Source organism: Bos indicus x Bos taurus, chromosome 5, assembly GCF_003369695.1.
Source record: "Bos indicus x Bos taurus breed Angus x Brahman F1 hybrid chromosome 5, Bos_hybrid_MaternalHap_v2.0, whole genome shotgun sequence".
Lineage (NCBI taxonomy): Eukaryota > Metazoa > Chordata > Mammalia > Artiodactyla > Bovidae > Bos > Bos indicus x Bos taurus.
In genome coordinates, this window is record NC_040080.1 from 77,646,043 (window position 1) to 77,669,323 (window position 23,281).

General features: G+C 39.4%; 1 protein-coding gene across 2 annotated transcripts in view; it reads right to left on the reverse strand.

The window, feature by feature from the left end:
• PTPRR (protein tyrosine phosphatase, receptor type R) overlaps positions 1–18,462 on the reverse strand; it is a 274,286-nt gene extending 255,824 nt beyond the window's left edge. For both annotated transcript variants that reach the window (XM_027542557.1, XM_027542556.1), the window contains exon 1: positions 18,021–18,462. In XM_027542557.1, the coding sequence (XP_027398358.1) occupies positions 18,021–18,078 (58 nt within the window). In that variant the 5' untranslated portion in view covers positions 18,079–18,462. The remainder of the gene's footprint in view (positions 1–18,020) is intronic.
• Between the last annotated feature and the right edge of the window lie 4,819 nt (positions 18,463–23,281).

Sequence of the window (23,281 nt, forward strand, 5' to 3'; positions counted from 1 at the left end):
TGCATGGCAAAAACCACCACAAGAATGTAAAGTAATTAGTCTCCAATTAAAATTAATTAATTAATTAATTAAAACAGATCCAGAGAAAATGTCACCATTTGATTTTTTTATAAAGATGTAAAAACAATAAAGGATAGTTTTTTTCAAAATCATATTGGAACAATCAGACATCCATTTGTAACAAAATGAATCTCTATACAAACTTCATAGAAATGATCTTAATAAAGTTCACAGATCCAAATATATAATATACAACTATAAAACTTCTAGAATAAAATACAGGAGAAAATCTTTATAACTAGGGTTAGGCAGAAAATTCTTAAAGATGTCACCAAAATCACAATCCATAAGAGAAAAAGAATTGATCAATTGGACTGGATTGAAACAGAAAAACTTTTGCTCTGTTTAAGACACTGTTAAGAGAATGAAACAGCAAGCTAAAGAGTGGCAAAAAGTAATTGCAAATCACATATCCAACAAGGGACTTGTAATAAGAAAAAATAAAGAACTCAAGAAATTTAACAGTAGGAAAACAAAACAAACCAATTTAAAACTAGGCTAAAGATTTGAACAGACACAAAATCAAAGATACATGAATGGCAAAGAGGCACATGAATATTACCCCAGTAATGAAATGCATATTAAAACTGTGATATGATAACACTACATACCTCTTAGAATTGCTAAAATCAAAAATACTAATGATACTCAGATAGTAAACAAACTTTTGCAGCAACTCTATGCATAATTGCTCTAAAGTGGAATAAACTCAAATGTCCTTCGATTGATGAATGGAAAGCAAACTGATACATCTATACAATGGAACATCGCTCATCAATTTTAAAAAAATGAAGTATTGATCTGCAAAACAATTTGGATTACTCTCAAAGGCATTAGGCTGAGGAAAGGAAGACACTTGCAGAAAGTCCATTTATAGAACATTCTTGAAAAGCAAAAACTAATACTGAAAAGAAAAAACTAGATCAATGATTATTAGGTTATCAGTTGAGAAGCAGGGGGAGTAGAATGAAGGAGTTCTTTGGAGTGACAGAACTTTTCTGTATACGATATGATTACATGAATCTATAGATAAGTTAAAATTCATTGCACTATATTCCAAATAAAGGCAATAGATTATGCTATATTATGCTTTGTAAGCTACCTTTTCACTCAATACTGTATCAAAACATCTTTTCTCATCACTAAATGTTTATCTATCTCATTCACAAATGATTGATAAATGTACAGAAAGTAATTTCAGAGTTGACGGGGAAGAAAGCTAGATGTAATTGGATTGAGGATCAAGTGGGAGATAAATGAGAAATAATATGTATAACAACTCTTACAACAAACTTCAGTGTGATAAGAGAGTAGCAGTGTATTAACAGGAAGGGAAAGTAGGGTTGAGGGATTTTTTTTTTTTTTTCCACTATAGGAGAGGTCTGAGTACATTTAATCCATAAAGGGAAAGAGCTAGTTGAGAAGGAGTGGTTGGAAATACCACTAAAAGAAAAAACAGATGGAATAATCAATAGACTGAGCCTCCCCAGAAGACTGGAGGAGTTGGGATCCAGAGTAGTCAGAAGGATGAGCCTTGGATTGGAGGGAGGTATTTCTTCCATTATAATATGGGGATACAGGAGAGGCAGGAAGATGAAGGATGTTAATGGATTTGGCAGTGGAAGTTGAGTTAGTTTTCTTCTGACAGTTTCTATTTTCTCCGTGAAGGAGATGAAGCTATCTCATAACAGAGAGAGGATAAGAGAGCAAAGATTGGAGATCCCAGGAGAACTGAGAAGGACTGAAGAAACTTCTTGTAAGGAATGAAAAAGAAAGTAGATATGAGATGAGTAATAGGATTCCTCATCTTCACTGAGAGCTCAGTGACAATTTTTTCAATTTCTAAGGGACAGAGCTCCCTCACAGAATAGTGACTAGCTTGTCGAAGATACTTAACTGCATTTAAAATAAAAGTACGTTTATCATAGAATGACATTTACAGGACAATAACCAATTTTGATGGTCATAAAATTCCACAATTGAAATTTCATTCTGGATATGACCCTGATAATCTCTGAAGAGATGTATAACAAAGGAAAGAGAAAATATGTAAAATCACAATGTGATATTATGATTATGTACATTATGATTCATTATTTCTAATTCAACTTTGGTAACTCTGGATGCATAAGGTAGAATGGCCTCACATACACCCTCTCAGAGTAAGTCCTATGTATTGCAGCTGTTTAAATCAGTGTCAGTGACTTGGGAAAGGAACAAAGGATGAAACAGTGGTCACCAAAGAGACCTGAAAAAGTGAACAATCAAAAAAGGGCAACTTTGTTTTCTGATTATTTTGTAAAAGGACAATTGTTGTTTTTCAAAGATTGCCAGCACTTTCTTCTCTAGAAAGGAGATGCAAATAGATAACATCAAGGAAGTCCCTTGGGAATTTCTACATGAGCTATGACAAGGTTCTCATTTGATTTGTAAATGCCTCTCAGGAAAAGTTAAAAATACATAAGTACCAGTAAAAGTTTACTTAGAAAATGCCAATTAGTAGAACTGAGAAAGGAAAGAAACATGCTTTAAAAAAAAAAAAAAAAAAGCAGTGGTTTAAGAGATTAGAGACCTAGATTGTATCTTTAACACCCACCACACCCCGTCTATCGGAACTTGAGTTACGGTCCTCAACCTCTCTGAGCCTGTTTTCTCATCAGAAAATGAAGGTGGTTCTTGTATTACAGGTCTACAACCAGATTAGAAATGTACTTTACAAGAGAGTACAGTACATTCTTTAAAGCGAGCCTCAATTCAGTTAGATTTCACATGGCACTGATTTTTCTCTAAAGAGGTAAGTTTTTCCATAAGAACAATCTAGGACTCTTTGGGAACTTAAAGGAGGATTTTCAGAAGTGCTATCCTTGGATGGAAGGAGTTTAACATTAAAACAATTCTTCCAGTTGTTCTGTAATACTACTCACTACTGTTAATGCTAACCCGTGAAGTCACCATGGCACTAATCTCCAGTTAGAAGCACCCACAGTACCAACACTGAATCTTCCTGGTGAACAAACACAGCCTTCCCAAGATGCGGCAACTGAGGTGCATTAGGATAACCTTCCAGGTATAACAGGCACTCACTCATGTCTTATTAGCAAGGTATATTAGTGTTTTGAAAATTCCATTGTGGCTCTGTCTATATATATTAACATAAAGCTAATTTTGCAAAATTCAGTTTGTGTCTTAGTTATGTTCTTACAACACGTGTTATATTATGTATGCATATATTTATATGTGCACACACTTGTTTTGTATCCTGATACCAAATAATCAATTTGATTAAAAAAAAAGTTCATCTTCAGACCAGTAAATGAATCATAAAAAGTAAAATAATGTGTGCGTGCTGCATTATTAGTCGTGTCTGACTCTTTGCAGCCCCATGGAGGAGCCCTCCAGATTCCTCTGTCCATGGGATTTCCCAGGTGAAAATATTAGAGTGAATTGCCATTTCCTTTTGCAGGTGATTTTCCTGATTCAGGGGTGGAGACTCGTGTATACCGAGTCTCCTGCATTGCAGGCAGATTCTTTACCCACTGAGCCATTGTTTCCAAAAGATAACAATTATAAATTTTAATTGAATTATATATATATATAAAAATTTTAAACAATCATGGGCCCTCCCATGATTACCATGATTTACCAAAAGGCCCTCCCTTTCAGTAAAAGAGCTTGTTACCAAAAGAACACTCCCTTCCAGAAATGTTTTTTCCTAAAATTTAGTATATGCCCTAGTCTCTAAGATATAAAAACATAGTTCCATGAGGAAGCTCTATGTCTTCTTCTAATATTATTTAAATGTTTCAAGTGTTTGACCAGTGATATACCTAGTATATCAATAATAAAAATTAAAAAAAAACACCACAGTAACTCGTCTTACTTTTATAGAACTGCTTCTATTTTTTTCTATGTAGGAAAGGGCCTGAATCTTACAACAATAAGGAAAGATTTTTATTAAGGCATCTTGCAACTTTTTCTGCATGCTCTTTGGTATAAACACTCCTTCATATTTCCTCAAATATCCTGTTAGAACTAATGTGGTTCCTACTCCCACTTAGAGCCCACTGTAACTACTCTGGGAGTCCCTCCATTCTTCCTATTTATCTCTTCCATCCAAAGTTGAGCTCCATGACAGAAAACTCTATCTGGAAGCCACAGAAATAGACAGTCATTTCAGCAAACATCCACTGTGTGCCATGTGCCCGTGGTAAAATTATAATGAAAGGACTTCATGCTTCCTGGGTTTTGCCCAGCTTTAGTAGCCATATGTTTCATCTGATAAATTAGTATTACAGAGTGAAATTTAATGCAATTAGGACAGCACCCTTTGGGGCAGTGTGACTAGACAGAAGTCATAAAGAAGTGAGGTTAAGACCACGGCCTCGGACTCTGCTGGAGGAAGTGAGATTTATATTGGCTCAAGAGAAGCAGTCAGATGCTCCCCAGTTCCTCAAGAACTGAGTTGAAAGATGCTTGGAGGAGAGGTTGACAAGAGTGAAAGCTACTATCTCTTCAACTCTACACAGCAGTTAAGAGAAGATCTTCATCAAGATATGCCCTCTTGGGAAATGCAGAAGTGGGGAAAATGATCATACAGCTAGAAAGCTAAGTAACACTAGCCTCTGCAGAAATCATAGAAATTGAGTTCCATATGCATTTGTAGAGTGATAAAGCTCTAAATATACTTGTAAAATATAACTTTTATGCCTCATTGTTATGCAAGCATTTAAAATATTGCTATTTATAGAGATTATAAACTATTATCATCTTTTTTATAGTAGAATTCTCCAAATGACTTGAAAGGTGTACTTCAGTTGCAAGAAAAAGAAAAATATCTGTTTTAAGGATAATTCTCATAGTAGATTAAGAATTATATTAAAAATAGCAAAATGAATATTAGAACATATAAAAATTACAATATTTTCATAGTAATGACAGTATGGTATGCTGTGCTCAGTCACTCAGTCGTGTCCAACTCTTTATGACCCCACTGACTATAGCCCACCAGGCTCCTCTGTCCATGGGACTCTCCAGGCAAGAATACTGGAGTGGCTTGCCATGCCCTCCTCCAGGAGATCTTCCTGACTCAGGAATCAAACCTGTGTCTCTTAAGTCTCCTGCATTGGCAGGCAGGTTCTTTACCACTAGCTATACCTGGGAAGCCCCAGTAATGATACTATAGAGAGTAAGGAAGGAGGTCCATGGTGGCCACTTGAAGAAATCTTGTCCTGTGTTCCTCTGCCTGTATTTAGGGATTTGAGGAGCACAGGGCACTTGGTAGGTCCTTCAGGTCAACACCTCTACTCCATCCTGTCCTGGTCCCTTCATCCATCACTTGAAATTAACACCACTGGTCAAAGGTACTGCTTCCTCAGAAGACACTGTTTTTTTTTTTTTTTCACTGTTCTTTGAAAAAAAATGAACATTTGCTAGGGAAAGACCACACAATTAACAGTTATTTTTATCAGGAGTAGATCACTGTGTCACATCTTTCCTAAAATAGTGCTAGTGGAGGAGAGACCTCTCTTGCAATGGGAAGTAAAAAGAACACTCTTTAATTGGGGTGGAGAGGAAGGAGAAGGCAGGAGGTTGAGATTCAGCCTGAGCACAGAGCTCCAGAGAGTGAGCTTCAAGACGTCAAGGGCAGGGTGGGGGGAGCAGGGAAGGGGCTGCCAGCAGCGGGGGCTGATGCCTTAGGCTGAAGTATGGGAGACCCAAAGCACTTTTGCTTCAGGCTCAGGGCAGGACTGGTTTGGAGGCACAGACTCTGTACCCATGGTGAATTTATGGTCGACTCAGCAGAACTTAACGCTAGGGGAGGTGGGTTGCCTGATCCACAGAATGCATATCTGATTTCATGAAGCCTACTCCCTCCCCTCCCACATACACACCTCAAAGGTGTGGGCAAGGCTCTTACAGTGGAGTATGGAAACCATGCAATGCACAGAGCTTGCAAGGTGTCCGTGGACACGCAGAAGGTTCAACATTAGAAGTGGGATATTTTGGCTCCTGTTGGATGTTGTGAATTCAGATAGATTGTAGAGTGAGACAGCAGGAGGGGTGATACTACCAATTCTACCCCAAACCTAAGACTTAAGGTCTTTACCAGAAGGGAGGTTGCCCATAATTGCAGCACCTCTGGTGGCTATGGAGTTATTTTTCTCTTATGTTCTCCAGTTTGGCAAACAGCATTCATTGCTTCCAACACAAGCTTACTAGTTATGAGCAATTTTTAATTCATAAGGCAAAAGTTCTATTAGTATTTTCTTTTTAATGGAGGTACAAAAATTAGATTTTCATGGCAAGAACTCTTCACAAAAGAAGGCTTCAGAGTGAATTTCTTTTTAATGGGCAATAGTCAGTGTGCACACTTTTTCCTTTTCAAGTATGGAACCTGAAATACAGGACCAATGAAAGTTTTCACATGCTAATATGATAATTCTCACAACTATTGCCATTGAATATATGCAGTGTTCCAGCCCCATGCTGTGGGCCTTATGAATTAGCTCCTTAAATCCTTAAACCACCCTATGAGGTAGTTACCATGGTATTAGCCTTTTATTCTGATAAGAAAAGGGAAGCACAGAGAATTTAAACAGTAAATAGCAGAGATGGGATTCCAGCCCAGGAAGTCAGATTCTAGAGCTTAACTTTTTTATTTTTACTCTGCTACATGAGTTAGAGTATATTTTTGCTGTTTCTGTAGTACAAGCATACCGTTTCAAACAAACTTTCTATCCTAAAGGGTGAGATGATTATACTATAGAAAGCATTTGGGATAGATATTGGTACGTCATAGGGATTAAATAGACCTGGTGGCTCAGACAGTAAAGAATCTGCCTGCAATTCAGGAGACCTGGTTTCAATAGAAGAGAATGGCTACCCACTCCAGTATTCTTGCCTGGAGAATTCCACAGACAAAGGAGCCTGCTGGGCTGCAGTCCATGAGGCCACACAGAGTTGGATATGACTGAGCAACTAACACTTTCACACTTAGCACATCACAGGAATTTAGGAAATAGTCATTTGTATTTCCCTTCTTTTCTTATAATGAAATCTATTTGTCTCTTCCCTATAAATCCAATGTTTATCTAGAGAGGAGACCCTTTTGTTATATTTTCATAGCTTCAGATAATGTTCAGATTTAGGAATTACAAACAGCCTGATAAATGTTATAATCCAAGCTCTCTAAGAATCAGCCACTCCCATTTTGAAGAAATAAGTCACTCAGAAAGGACCAGTGGACACCTGATGGGGAATCTTGATGCTCTGTAGATACAGAGGGACCCAGGAATGCCAAGAGCCCTGCCCAACTGGACCAGACCTGTGAGCACCTGTGAGAATTCCCCTAGGGAGCTTCTTAACTGCCATGGAGTGTTCAGAGGTACTGAAACAGCCAACCCACCACGAACCTAACTTTGCATATCGGAGGTTAGCACCATGAAAAAGTTTTCATAGTTGAATTCTGATTTTTCTGATGGGTTGCAGCTCTCCCAGGGAGCCAGACTGGAGCTATACATGGTAGGTCACCTGAGATAAAATCAGCAGGATAGAATCCTGAGATCAAGTGGGTCTGGGTAGCAAGGTCGGGGTATTAGGGAGTGATGAGTCGTCCCTTGAACAGGTGAAGGCTGTGCTTGATAATCCCCAATAAAAGGTCTTCCCACCTCCATGTCCCTGCTTGCTTTCCTTTTACATTCAAACACTCCTATCTTCTCCAGTGCCCAGTGAACCATGGGCAGCCTTCCATGTGGACTAGAGCCCAGTGATCTAGAAGTTCCATAGGCTACAAATAGCAAGCAGGAGAGTGTCAGTCAGTCAGAAGAGGAGAAGTCTTCTGAGCAGCAGTCCTAAAAGACTAGAGCAGCAGTCCTAAAAGAGGTTCTTAGAGCTATGAGTTTCAGCCTTGGTCACACGTCTGAACTTCTCATTCTGCATCTGTGCCTAGTGAGGCTAGTTAGGGAGGCAGCTTCTAGGACAAGTCTGGGCTATCTGCTAAGCAACACAGTGCAATAAGAACTAGATATTTCAGACCTATGGTGTTTAGGAAAAGGTGAAAAGGTTATCTATTTTCAATTACCATGAGGTAAGCCCCCCAAAATTTGCATTTTACTAATATATTCACTTAAATAAGGATTTGCTGAAGACATGATAGATAGATAATACATTTAGATGCTTATAGGTAAGGCATTAGGAGAGAGACTTAGGGGAGAGGTGAATTTGGAGGAGAAGTATGTTAAACTATTTTATTGAGGGGTTTGGTGTGGGGTGTAGAAGAGGGACTAGGAGAATGAGATCTGACATCCTGGGCCTGGCCAGGCTCTCTTCAGCCTCTCAGTGGCCAGAAGAAATAGGTGGATGCTTTGAAGCTTCAAAATCCATCACAAACCTGCCCATTAGTAGGCTCAGACCAAAGAGAGAGGAACTATGCAGATAAGATTCAACTGAAAAAGAGGTTGGAATGCAGAATCTCTCTTGGGCATGTATGCTTCTCTAGCATTGGCTCAAATACAAAAAGAATGAGAAATTGCTCCAAGATACTGGTTGATCATTTAGCATCTGACCTCTCCCACCCCTAGTCAAATAATACCTAACACTTACATGGCACTTACTAAGACAGCACAGTCTATTTTACATTATCCTATTTAACACACAACAACAACTCTATAATACATGGTCTCCATTTTTAAAAGAAGAAATTGAGATGTGGAAAGATCAAGCAATTTACTCCAAGTTATAGAGAGATAGTAGGGATTCCCTCATAGCTCAGTTGGTAAAGAATCTGCCTATAATGCAGGAGACCCAGGTTCAAATCCTGGGTCAGGAAGATCCTATCCTCCCTGGAGAAGGAAATGACAATCCACTTCAATATTTTTGCCTGGGAAATCTCACGGGCAGAGCCTTGGGAAATGTAGTCCATGGAGTCGCAAGAGTCAGACACAAAATAGGGACTAAACCACCATAGAGACAGTAAGTGACCATGACTGCATTTGAAACTGATCACCATATACATGCTCTTAACTGCTACAGTACACTGCTAAGCATTATCTAAAAATATGGCATTTTCTCCTTTATTTCAATTTTCTCTTTACTTTTCTGCTTAAGCTATTTCATTTTCTTCCAGGGAGAATAAAAATACTGTCTTAAATCAACAAGAGACCAAGAAAGTGAATTACTTTAAAATCACAAACTATAAATTTATATTTATAGATTGATGGCCTTGCGGACTAACTCATCATGATATAATGTTTGGCATAGTTTGTATTGAGCCTCTTCCCCAGGTAAGTGAAAGTATCCCAGTACTGGGAGCTGACTTTGTGTAGTTATACACATCGCCTATTTTCCCCTCCAGTCTCAGTCAGGAATTGAATCACTACTGTAGTGATATGGCAGAAGAGTTTTACTCTGTACACGTTGCTGTATAGGCCAGTAAATCACTGTGAGATAATCTTACTCTGTGCTCATTCACTGCTCTTTTTCAAAGAAACACTAGTTTAGGCTGTCTTAAGCCCTTCTGCATAGCCAGTAAATGGACATTGCTTCACGTCCGAACTAAGACAGAAAATAGTTTATGCCCCTACTGAACTTAGTATCTGCTGCTGCTGCTGCTGCTAAGTCGCTTCAGTCGTGTCTGATTCTGTGCGACCCCAAAGATGGCAACCCACCAGGCTCCCCCATCCCTGGGATTCTCCAGGTAAGAACACTGGAGTGGGTTGCCATTTCCTTCTCCAACAAATGAAAGTGAAAGTGAAGTCACTCAGTCGTGTCCGACTCTTCTCGACCCCCATGGACTGCAGCCTACCAGGCTCCTCCGTCCATGGAATTTTCCAGGCAAGAGTACTGGAGTGGGTTGCCATTGCCTTCTCCAGAACTTAGCATCTACTTCAGTGTAATTAGACACATTGATCTAGACTGCTGTTTCAGGTAAACAGTTTTGTTCTGTTGTTGGTCCCTGTGGTTGAAATTTTCATGGATATCAACAACTTAATAAAATGAAATCAATGAGAAAAGTCCAGATTGTCATTATAAGTAGAAAATTGTCTAAATGGAAAGTGCTACTATCCACAACATAAATTTGCTAATTGTCATTCTGTGGCAAATATCTCAATAGTAGACACTTATAGCTACATTATTTGGTGAGCAGGAATTAGGAAACCTGATCTTAAAATAATATTTTACCATTAAAATGTTTCAAGCTATTAAAATCCTTTGTGTTGAGAAATATCAAAGCTACTCTAAGTGTGTCAGCATTTTAAGTGCTTTGAAGATGAAGAATGCATTTATGGCCAAGTAGGATCTTTAAAGGGAAAAATGGCTTTCTCTACCTTTTGAACTAGACTTAACAAATAGCTTTTAAGAGATTTAACAATATACTTACCATGAAACATAACCATGTTATCACTAATAATAATGGCAATAAATGAGTTTTTGATGTGTGACCCCATCATCTCAGAAGAAGTGACTTTTTATTATTCATCAACCACTCTCCATTCTTCAAGTAAAAGCATAGCTCCCATAAAGGTTTAATAAAGATTTTATCTATACATAAAAAAGAGAAAAATTGTATAAAACCATCCAATACTCAGAAATTTTCTGTGATGGTTTGGATTTTGGTAGGGGGAGCAAAGGAAGGTTGGATTATTTTTTATTTCTGCTTATTGAATACACTACCTCAAACTCCCACCTGATTTTAAATGTGTAGTTGGCTCATGTTTGTTATTTCAAGATAGCTGATCAGTAATCAGAGTTAGGGGTTCTGGGTTCATTCTTTAATGCACAGCTATCATGTTATGTATCTTGTCTAATTATTTTATCTCTTTAAAATAAACTCATTCATCTCACTCCCATCCTAAAGTAGTACTAGAAAATCATATAGGAATGTCTATCCATCTAGGAGGAGTTCAACACACACCACTAGAATAAGCATCATGCTCACAGTACACAAACTTACCTTAAACAGAATATGTTTAAATGAAAGCTATTCTGTCCCATTTCCACTGCTTTGTAACCAGTAAATATATATTGGATTGAAAGGGCAGTAGTAAAGTCAATTCTACTCTTTATGATCATGAAAGTGAGATATAATCTCTTTGTAAATATAAATTAATCAAAATTTATTTTGCCAAATACATCCTGAATATATTTATTGAATGCAACATTTATTGATGGTATACTGGATAACAAGCACAGTTCTATTAATATGTTATTAGTATACAGAGATAAAAGCTACAATTCTCTTATTGTCCTCAAAAAAAACTCAGGTTAAGAGCAGTAATAGTGAAATACACAGGGCCTCAAAGGAAAACCTAGGAAAGCTAGTTGGATGAGATGGGGTTCAAGGAAGGGTTCTCAAAGTAGGCAATGCTCAACTATGATTTAAAGTTGGAGAAAAATTATCTAGAAAACGAAGCAGAGTTGGATACTTAAAATAAATAGAACAGTATGTGAAAAGGATGAGAGGCATGGCAAACCAATCAATGAAATTTGCTTTTAGTATAACAGTGGGCAAAGCAGAACATGATGATAGGAAATAAGGATGGAGTTGGGAAATACCTGATAGTAAAAGACTTCCCCATGCTAATGAGTTTGAGTTTACCCTAAGGGAAAAGGAAATGGCTGTATTAGAGAATACAAAGTGAGAATGTGACCGAGTATGCTTTTTTCCAGTTTTACCAGGCTTGGGTGACTGTGGGGGACTCTCATGTTATTCACAATGATAGAATATATAGAAATAAAAGAAGTTGTTATGGGAAGTGCTGAGCATTAACAGCCAGATTCCTGATACTTGTGGGATCTCCAATGACTCCTAGGTAATTGTAGTGATAGGACTGGAGAGCAGGAGAGATATCTGAGATAGAAATATGAATTTCAACTTTGCTATGTAGGCCTGAATATAAACATCCACAGAGAAAGTATACAGGGATAAGAGAGGAAAAAAGACCTAGGACACATAAAGTCTACAGAGCACTAACCTATTAAAGAATGCTCAGAGAAAGACCTAAAAGTGCAACTGAGAAATGACTAGTTAGATAAGAGAGAAGCTATTGAGGAAACCAGTGGCTATCCATGGGAATCAATGAGAAGAATTTTCAAAATTAGATTTAATCTAATCTCAATATTCATTGATAAGGAAAAGATAAATTACTACCTTAACTATGTTGAATCATAATTAGAGTTGGGGAATTTGCTGTATGACTCAGGGAACTCAACTGGGGCTCTGTAACAACCTAGAAGGGTGGGATAGGGAAGATGGGAAGGAGGGAGGGGACATATGTTTATCTATGACTTACTCATGTTGATGTTCAGCTGAAACCAACACAATCCTGTAAAACAATTGTCCTTCAATCAATCAATAAATAAATTTAAAATTAAGAAAAAAAAGATTAAAGTTGGTAGAAAAGTAGATGAGAAACAGAGAAGAAATTTGAATGATAGATAATACATTTATCATTATCTGGGTTGTGGATAATACAACCCAGAATTTTTACAAGGTGCTAGTCAGGGTGTGATTTCTAATAGAATAAGCAGTCTCCATGGTTCTAGGAATGTGTGGTCTCAAATATACATACATCTATCTTCTTATATGCTAAAGATGCAGACATTACCATAGTCATTCCCATAGGTATAAAGCACTTTACAAAGAATTAAAAATATAGCCAACCAACAAGGCATTTGGGCTCTTTCAGCATCTGGCAATCAGTTGGAAGGACTTTGCCACTGAGTTCATCAATAGTTAAAGCCCATCCCCAGTTGCTCTTCATTTCCCAAAGTAGCAATGTCTGCTTGAGATTGTATGTCCCTTGGGTATGTGAGACTTCTGGGGAGCAACTTAATTTTTGGGTAAATGAGCTCTGCTGAAATCCATTCTGGAAGTGGCTAAGTTGACTAGGTGCCTTGCATGAGTGCCAAGAAGAAATTAAATGCATAAAGAGGAGACTAGAAATATTACTGTGTTGTTTTTATTTATTCAATGTATTTATCTAATCTTCAGCAGCTTTTATGCCAGGCACTGCTCCTCTCCCAGTGCTAGGATGGGCAGGATCTGCTATAGAAATAGCAGTAAACAAAATAGAAAAAAACCTGATAGCACTTATGAAAAGTGAAAGTGAAAGTCGCTCAGTTGTGTCCACTCTTTGTGACTCCATGAACTATACAGTCCATGGAATTCTCCAGGCCAGAATACTGGAGTGGGTAGCCTTTCCCTTCTCCAGGGTATCTTCCCAACCCAGGGATCAAACCCAGGTCTCCCGCATTGCAGGCAGATTCTTCACCAGCTGAGTCACAAGGTAAGCCCAGGAATACTAGAGTGGGTAGCCTATCCATTCTCCAGCGGACCTTCCTGACCCAGGAATTGAACCTGAGTCTCCTGCATTGCAGGCAGATTCTTTACCAACTGAGCTATCAGGGGTTATATGTGGAATCTAAAATAGGACACAAATGAACATATGTAGGAAACAGAAAGAGACATAGAGAACGGATCTGTTGTTGCCAAGGGGGAAGGAATGTGGGGGAGAGGATTGAGAGCTTGGAATTAGCAGATGCAAACTAGTATGTATAAAATGGGGAAACACCAAGGTCCTACTATATAGCACAGGGAACTTTAACTGTATATATTAAATATCCTGTGATAAACCAGAATGGAAAAGAATATGAAAAAGAGTATCTGTATGAGTTACTGAGTAACTTTGCTATAAAGCAGAAATTAACACACCATTGTAAATCAACTATACTTCAATAAAATTAATAATAAAATGTAACCAAGGAAGGGTATTGGAAGATTTCAGGGGTGATGAAATATTAATTAGGATAGTCAATGAGGGCTTCACTGAGAAAGTGATCTTTGAACAAAGACTGAAAATTGAGGGATTAAGCCATGGAAATATGGAGAAAGGATAGTTCAGGCAAAGAAATAAAACTTTTCGGGAGGATGGGCAAGCACTTGTTGTCTTCTTGGAATAGGGAGGAGACCATTGTAGCTGGAGAGAGACAAAAAAGAGGAAAGCAGAGAGATATCAGAGAGGTAATATGGGAAAGGATAGAGCAGACCCCTTGCCAGTATAAGAACTATATTGAGTGAAAAACTGATTCTGGAACTCTAAGGGACTCTTCATTGAGAAAAGATATCTTAAAATATCATTTTCCTATCTGTCTACCCTTTCTTTTTAAAAAATATTTTATTCGTTTATTTTGGCTGCATTGGGTCTTAGCTGCAGTACAGGGGCTCTAGAGCACACGGGCTTCAGTAGTTGCAGTGCATGGCTTAGTCGCTTCATGGCATGTGGAATCTCAGTTCACCAACCAGGGACTGAACCCATGTTCATTGTATTGCAAGGCAGATTCTTAACCACCGGGCCACCAGGGAAGTTCCTATCCTTTCTTTTGAGGATGGTGTTTCTGCCAATGACTTCCCTGATCCTCTTAGTTTCATCACAGGAACTCTTGCTTCTCAAAGACTAGAGAAACTGACTAGGCACTTCTCTGAGAATGAAGAAGCATCGTCAGAATATACATTGAAGGTAGTCCCTGTGCCCAGAAAATCAGGTAGTAAGAACCATACAGAAATTTGAAAGAACCATTTCCAGAGCTTGAAGAGAGAATAATGCATTGAAATCAACTTGTGTTTTTTTAGCAAGACATGCACTAGGTAAAAGAAAGCTTTCCCATGAGAATCTTCAAGATATCCCAAGACTTTTACTCCTTTGTAACTAAAATATTATCAATAAATATCATCTCCCATAGTTCTTTGGGCAAAGAAAGAGAAGAAACACTGAAGGAAATAAGCTATCTGTGGCTCTTCCACATAATTATGTTACCATCCAAATCATTGGGTAGCTTGTAGTTGTCTTTTCTAGTCAAGTTGATACGTTATGTTGCTTCACAGAGGTGTAAGGAATGAGGACAATTAGGGAAAAAGAATCTGGCACCACTATCTCAATGGTGGCCTCCCAAAGAGTGTAGGATTTTATATAGAATGCAATCACAGGCCTGGAAACATGGGGTTTTTACCCTGACTATACTGTTAACTGGCACTTTAAAGTAATAATATCTACTATTTACTGAATCATAGTTTTCTCCCCTGTATAGTAAGCAGCTGGATGAACAATAACTATCACTTTTTCTGTTAAGAAGGTCTATGAAAATCAGCTGCCATGGATAGAGTTAAGTCCGGGTTCTCTGATAAACTCCATGCTCAGTAATTCATTACAGTTATCTTACCTAGAGATGTTAATTACACAGCATTGTACCCCTCTTCCTCTTTTTGCTCCCATAGATGTTGCAAACAGATTGCAATACTTGTCCCTGTTAAGTCATCAGAACTCAGGGTTGGTCAGAATTTTTTTTTTTTTTTCTTGCATAGTGACTCAGGCGATCATGACCCAACAGTTGGAGAGGGCACTCAAGGTGAAAACAGTTTGCTACTTTACCATTAGGAGAATGACTATGGAAGTTAACGGTTTCTAGTATAGCTACGAAGAGCACTCACATCCTGGCAGCCAATTTCTCCCATCCTGAAAGAGGTCTAACCTATCATCAGTTCTGCCAGCATAAAGTAGTGGCTGGTACCCGGGGCACAACCAAACAGATCAATTAGCTTTTCAGCCAAAGAGGCTTGACTACATAGAATTCATTCTCCTTCTTTATAAAGCCCACTTTCCTCCTGAGAAGAGAGCCTTCTGTAAGAGAAGCCAAATGAGACATTCAACAAGTAGAGACTATCACTGACTTCTTGATCTTTGTCCTTCTACTCACTCACTTTTTTATTACCCAAATCTACAGGAGCTGAGATCGAGAAAGCTGATTCGTCTAAGTTCTAATGAAAAGTCCTAACAATGTTATTTAGATAACTGTGATGAATTTTAATCTGATGACAGCTTGTGACCCACAAATTGCTGTTTAAATTAAGATGCATTCAAAATGAAACTGGCAAGACAACCACAATATTAAACTTGCAATCTGCTGTGAAAAAAACACCTATTAAAAGCACTACATTAAAAATATGAATGTAATTAATTTCTATATGGCATCTTGCAACTTAAATCTGGAGACAGCCTTCAATGCCTTGTGACTAAATTCAATTGATTAATCATCTTCCTTTTTTTTTTTTTTTCTTCAAATTAAGAAGTCAAAGTAGAGTTGGATTGGTTTGTCTTGGTAATACACCCTTTGGCAGAGCTCCAGGTATAATCTAGGGCTACAGACTTTTAGGTTTCTCTTTTGATGAACAGAAGTCCTCTATTTCCTCATCCCAAATGTTCACCTACAACAAATTTATAAATGTTTTCCACCTGCTTAGTTTTAAGGTTATTTATAGCTTTTAAGTTATAATTACTCAAGATACATTAAATGTTATCTTTAGAAATGTTATATATTAGTTTTAAAAATAACAACACTAATATTTTTCATAGATCAGTTCAAATCATTCCTAAATTTGATAGGAACTGAGGATATTTTTGGTAATAGCTATTTGTGTCAGGGGTATAATAAAACAATAATGTAAATAAAATTCAACCCAATGTGTATGTTTTCATTTCATATTTTGACATTAAAGAATTGTATGCAGTAATAAAAGGATTTACTATAACTGTTTGCAAATAATTTAATGACCATGTCATAGCTACATCCTAGTTTTCAAAGTGCTAAAGAACTACTGAAAATTCCACAATATAACATCATAATTATAACAATTAACATGGGTACTTAATTATAGCCTGAATGTTCTTATACATTACTTGTTCAAGAGATTCACAATACATTAAAATAGCATTAGCTAGAAATACGGAGGTACCATCTTTCACTCTCACTATTGCCTACACAGAAAAGGACTCACCCACACTCTTTTTAAAAGATACCCTAAAATTTCAATTTTGTATCCATTCTCTTTACACACTATCTCCGGACTGTAGTATATACTCAATAAAATATTGCTTGGAAAAATGAATGAATGCGTGTGATCGGATGACAGGCAACCTCGGGGAAAATACCTGGTCTTTGATTGCTACAGGGATACTGCACGGACAACTGCTGTCGCAGTAGGGCTCCCAAAATCTCTCTACCATATTTTATTTTGGTTCATGTGTGTGTAAAAATGATAAAGGATTCAGTCCAGCAAGTCCCTGCATCAGATCGAGGCTGCTTGTATCCAAAAAGCAGGGTGTATAGCGACATTTTATGTAAAATTCCCCAGGTACTTCCCAAGGTTTGCTTCCAAACGAAACCTGATACTGGTTCTGATATCAACTATATTTATATTTGGGAACCAGTCTCACTGTCATTCCTTTCTATACCTCATCAAACCCGTCCCAGGGACAGTGCCTACCCTGCGGTTGTTAGCTTTGAAACTGTGATTGGTTTTCTGTCTGGTGCCCTCGGAACCTGACCATGATGCTGAAAGAGACGAGAGGGTCCTATTTTAAAGCTTTCGTCCGTCTTACTGGTTTAGAATATTCGACTGACAAGAGCTGGGGCCAAAGGATCCTGGAGTGGCATCGCTAATGGGAACCGTGTATTTCGATCTTTGGGGCAGAGATGTGGTCCATCAGGTTACAGCCAATGGATCCCTGTAAGCTCTCGCTAAACCGAGAGACCTTACGGAAGTAGCCGCTGCAGTAGAAAATATTACATCCAGTAGGGAGTCTTGTCTGCCCTCCTGAAAAACGGGCAGTCAAGTGCGGAGCTTAGAAACAAAATCTGGGAGTCTAGATGGAGGGGAGGGGTGGAAGAAGCAAACCTGTATTCGCATTGAAAATGTTCATACGAGGTCAGGAAAAATCAAGGGCTGATTTTAGCTTAAGTTTTCGGCCTCAGTCTTCCAACAGGTGCAGGACTCCCTCGCCCCTACCGTTTCAGCACTGTCCTGCTTTGCCTTTCTAAGGGTTTCCTCGCGAAGCCAGCTTTCCCTAGAGTCCTGGAGCATGTGCAGTCTCCTAGCGCATCCACAGCTCTGCCGGGCAACCCCTTACCTGCAGCGTGAAGACTAAGAAGCAGGCACAGCGCAGGGAAGCCGACCGCTCTCCGCATAGTGTTTGCATTGAGCGGCGGAGGAGCAACTCCGCCACGATCCCACTTCAGGCAAAGAGGTGTTGGAAAGAGCCCCCGCCGAGAGTCCTCTGGTCTCCGGGAGGCATTCGCAGGTCCTGGGCTGGGGCTGGCAGAGCGGTGTGTGGCGCGAACAGAAGCAAGCACCAGATTCTCCACCTTAAGAGAGGAGGGGAGAAAGAGGAGTGGGAGGCGGCGGCAAGCCGGGCGGCGCTGGGCGGGGGCCGAGATCGCGGGGAGCCGCTACAGCTCGGCCTTCTGGAAGCTCCGCAGCCGCGGGGCGGGGGGAGCGGGGGAGGAGGTGGAGGGAGCCAGCCCTGGAGCCCGGGGCCAGAGCTGTGCGAGCAGCAGCCCCACCGCGTCGCGGCGACTGAGCATGCCCGGTGCTGGCCCTCGCGCCGCACGCACAGAGTTTCAAAGTGGAATTCCACTCCTCCGGGTCTTAGCGGTTGCTGCGAGGGGAGCAGGCTCTACCGCGCGGGGGTGTGGGGGAAGCATGTTGAGGCTGTCATCAGGGATCCAATATCTGTCCAAAACCTGGGAGTGGGACCAGATGAGGGCCCGACCTGAGGAACCAGAGGAGACGGCCTAAGAAAGTGTCAGCCTCCCAACTCACCCTGTCCCTTCCCCAAATCTTGGTTTACACGTGGACATAGCTCATAGATGGGAGCTGACGTTCTCTGGGCCTCCAAGTGCCAACCTCTCCAGGCTGCCCATGGGAACAGAGTACAGGTGTCTTCCGCTGAGCAGGGTTGCCAGGGGGAGAGGTCATGAGGCAGCCTGCTGAGTATAAGTAGTGAACACGCATCCTGGGGGTGCCTTCTTTCTAACACGATCCCCCTCTCCCGTGTCTTCAGCGGGGTCCCTGTTTTTAAACTTTCTCCAGACTCAAGCTCAAAGCCTATGACCACCGTAGTGACCTAAGTTAGGCCATACTTAGAGACTAGTAGGATATATCCATGTAACAGAAGAGAAGAAATCTTTTTGTTTTTTGGAGATAATTATCCTTTGTCTCCACTTTACTAAGGTAAAATGTAATGGAATCACCACTGTAACTGGGCTCCTCCTGTCCAAGTCTGAGTCCCTAGGAAGGCTGTAGCAGTCTGTCTAATATAGGTGTTGATCCCCCTCATTGAGGACATTGAGTGTGGAAATCCTTCTATTAGTCCAGGGGCTCATTACTCCTGGTCATGAAGTCCCTTGGCCAGATTTCTCTCCCTTAATTAATCCAGGAGCTCTGACTTTTCTACCTCTGTGTCTTGGGATACTGTGGCCCTTCCTGGATTACTCCCACTTGCTTCATTACCACACTCAAGCTTGCTAAGGTCTAACCTTGATCTCATTTTTCCAGAAAGCCCTGGGCTAACTCCAGATTACAGTATTTCTCTTCCACATGTGAATGTATACACAACCTTTGCTTAGCAACATCACATATTTTTCTTTTATATTCATTCATCTGTGGTTCATCTTACAACCCAGCTGAGGGGCCTTAAGAACGTCTGCATCTTTGTATCACTGAAATTGAATAAAGTCATTCTGGGTAAATAAGATGTATGAATAAGTGCTTGTTGAATTGAACTGCGTATCTCTTCAATGCCTTCTTCCTCCATCCCCTGTGAACTGGGACAACTAATGGGAAACATGCTACCCACAAGAGTTTCAATTAGACAGGATGTCATAGGATCTGAGCCTGGGCAGTATCATTTCCTTTATAATTTATTTCATCTCTAGCACTGACAGATGAGGCCAGGAATTCACTCCATTAGTTGTAAAAAGGCAGAGAATGAAATGTATTTTTGATACCTTGTCAGGACTTCTGTGCTGAAAATCGAGCTCTATGCAGCTTTACTCTCCCCACTCCACCACTTCCCCACATGGGTGTGTTACGTACCATTTCTGTGGTATAACTGTTTCACCCCAAACCTCCCTAGGCTGCAACCTCTTTCCTTACTCCGGATTCACTTTTCCCCTGTCTCCTTTCCCATAGCATATATCGGTTTCTAACATACCAAAAGAATTACTAATGGCATCTATCATTCATTATCTCTTTCCTTAACCCCACCCCCTTCCCACAATGGAATCCAACCTCTACAATGGCAGTTATCTTTGACAATTGTATTCACTAATGTATGCCAACTGACTCTAATAGTGCCTCACACAAAATAAATGCTCAAAAATGAATTAATTAAAAACAACTAGTTGATAAAATTCAATAGTGACAGTTATCCCAACTCTTTGGAATTCTTACTAGATATTTGAGATAACTTATTTATCTATGTTTAAAAATCAGAGGAGTAACTCTTCCCATCCAACATCAGGTCCTAGAATTGCTGCAGGGCTGAGAGTCAGGGGGAGTAATTGCAGCCCGAGTACAATGGGTGTACTTCTATTATTCCAATAAAAAAAATTACCAAACTCCATAGATCTCCAAGAAGAAAATGCACGTACAGTAAGGAAGCAATATTACTGTAATGCCCTGAACCCTTTGCTTTCCCACAGATAATTCCAACATTTATTTGGGGGGATATTTAGAGTTTCAAATAATATAATTCGCTGTGACTTTGCCAACAAGCATTCAGCTAGCTATTTATTTTGCCCAGGGGTGGAGGTAGCTGAATTATTAAACTGTGCATGAAAATTCCCTTCACAGCAAAATTTCCAGTTTCTAATTCAAGATATACCACTAGAATAGTTCAGTACAGTAAAAGTAACCTCAAGTGAGATGTAATTTTGGTGACTGGACAGTAATTATTAATTTACTTGAAAAAGATAAAGGAGAAAAAATTTCATATTCCTTGGTGAGTTGACCTAATATACTTTCAAGAGATCTGATCCCGTGACATGTGAAGTCAGAGTATAATAAGTAAATCAGCCGATCAATGAAAAGTCAACCCCTTAATTCTTTGAGACATATTCTCTGTGAGTTCACAGACGCTGCTTTCCCTTGACTTGGTGATCTAACACCAGTAAAGGCAATTTGGTGTTTTAGAGAAGAGCCTGTGCTAGTAAAGTACACCCAGTTTCAGAAAATTAGCTCCAACTTAAAGAAGTACAGAAATTACTATGAGAGAGCCAGGCAAATTATTAATAATACTGGATTACAGAACTGTGTCCTAAAGGAAATCATTTACATTTTGAAAGAGAAACAGAAAATTACTATCATGTGAAATCTTTTCACCAGAAAATGCACCATCTCTGTTTCCTATGAGGTGAGAATCAGGAAGAATTTATACAGGAAAGAAGCCTTTCAGAACATGCCCTCAAACTGAATATAACCACTATGAGCCTCCACATTAACATGTCTATAAATGGATGAAAACCATTCATGCTGGCCATCTTTCCCTAGGACACTTTAAAGAAATTGGATCTACTGACTGTAAAAGTTTCTTCTTTAAATTATTTAGATTATGATTATTATTTAAATATGAGCGTTAACCTTGATTAGTGCGTCTATGTACCAGGCTGCATTCTAAGCATATGGATTTCCCACTTAAACTTTACAATATCCCTACAAGGAGGTATTATCATCATCTCAGTTTAGAGATGGTAGGGCTTCGTTTGTGGCTCTGTGGTTAAGAACCCACCTGTCAATGCAGGAGACATGGGTTTGACCCCTGGGTTGGGAAGATCCCCTGGAGTAGGAAATGGCAACCCACTCCAGTATTCTTGCCCGAGAAATTCCGTAGACAGAGGAGCCTGGCGGGCTACAGTCCATGGGGTTGCAAAGAATCAGACACGACTGAGCACACATAGACAAACATCAGAGAAGCACCTTGCCCAAACTCAAGTAGGAGGTAATCAACCAAAAGACAAATGGTAGACTTAGGATGTACAATCAGATTATTTGTTACCAAACCACTACAATATACTACTTCACATATAATCAATGTAAATAGTGGCAGTTGTAGTCGACTCATTAGAATTAGATCAGGGCCACAGCAGAAGACACTGATCCTACACCTGGCAGTAAAGCTCTGTAGAGAGAAACCCCCGTAGGAGATTGTTTACAAACGGATGAGGCAATGCTGTGGCGGTGGACTCTAAGGTCTAGCATCTAGTGAACAAAGATAGACAACACATACAATCACGCTTAGAAGAACTCGTAAGAAGTATGCTTACAGTAAAGTAGAGTAGGAGAGAGATTATCTCTCCTTGAAGGGGGGAAGTGGAGGCAAGGATGTGTAGCAGGCAAGAAACTATTAGTGGAAAACAATAAATAAGCCGAGTCTCGCTGGATAAATAAGTTCTAACTGTTCTATATGAAGAGAGAGGTTGTGGGATTGTGTGAGCTGGGAAAAGAGACATGAAGTAGTGAAATGAATTCAAGGAACTTCTGAATGTGTACAGGAGTGACATGTGACAGTGACCAACATGTTATTGAAATCTGTAATGTGTTTACCCTGCCCCATGCTTTATGGTCATTTTTTCAGCCACAAAGTTTGTTTCCTTTGCCTGAGAGATATCTATAGATGAGAGGGGAAAAGAAGAGTAATAATTTATTTCTACAAATTAAAGGACTGGAGGTGAATTAAGCTGTATTCAGAGTAGAACGGCTCAGAATCCAAGAGAAGGAAGTAGAAATTTTGGGGCAAAGGTACATTCAGATGAGTGGCTTCACCATTCATTTTTAAAAATAGTTTTCCAACTATGAAAAAGCAGAACAATCTACCCTTTTGTGTAAGCACACAGTGAAGAAAATAGCGAGATAGAAAGGGCACCAGGAATGAAGACTAAATGACTAAAATTTACAAAATACATATTTTCACACTCTCACAAGAGCTCTGGGAGATGTTATTCTCCTCTTTGAGGAAAGAAGAAACCAAAACTCAGTAAGGCTAGTAATTTACCCATGGTCATCCAGCTAGTAAGTGATATGGCTGGGATTAAAATTCAGGACTGGTGACCCTAGTACCAGGCTTTAACAACTCTGTTGTACTGATTCCCTGATTAATGGAAAGAATTAACTTCAAAACTTAAATGGAAAATGTAGTATTTTCAAGGGGTTTCCGTGGTGGCTCAGATGGTAAAGAATCTGCTTGTAATACAGGAGACTTGGGTTTGATCCCTGAGTTGGGAACATCTCAAGAAACAGATTTCATCAAGAGGATTAATGACAATTAAATGTTACATCTTAACAGAGCTCTAGTTTTTTTGAGTTTTAGCTATTTCAAATGTTTGATACACA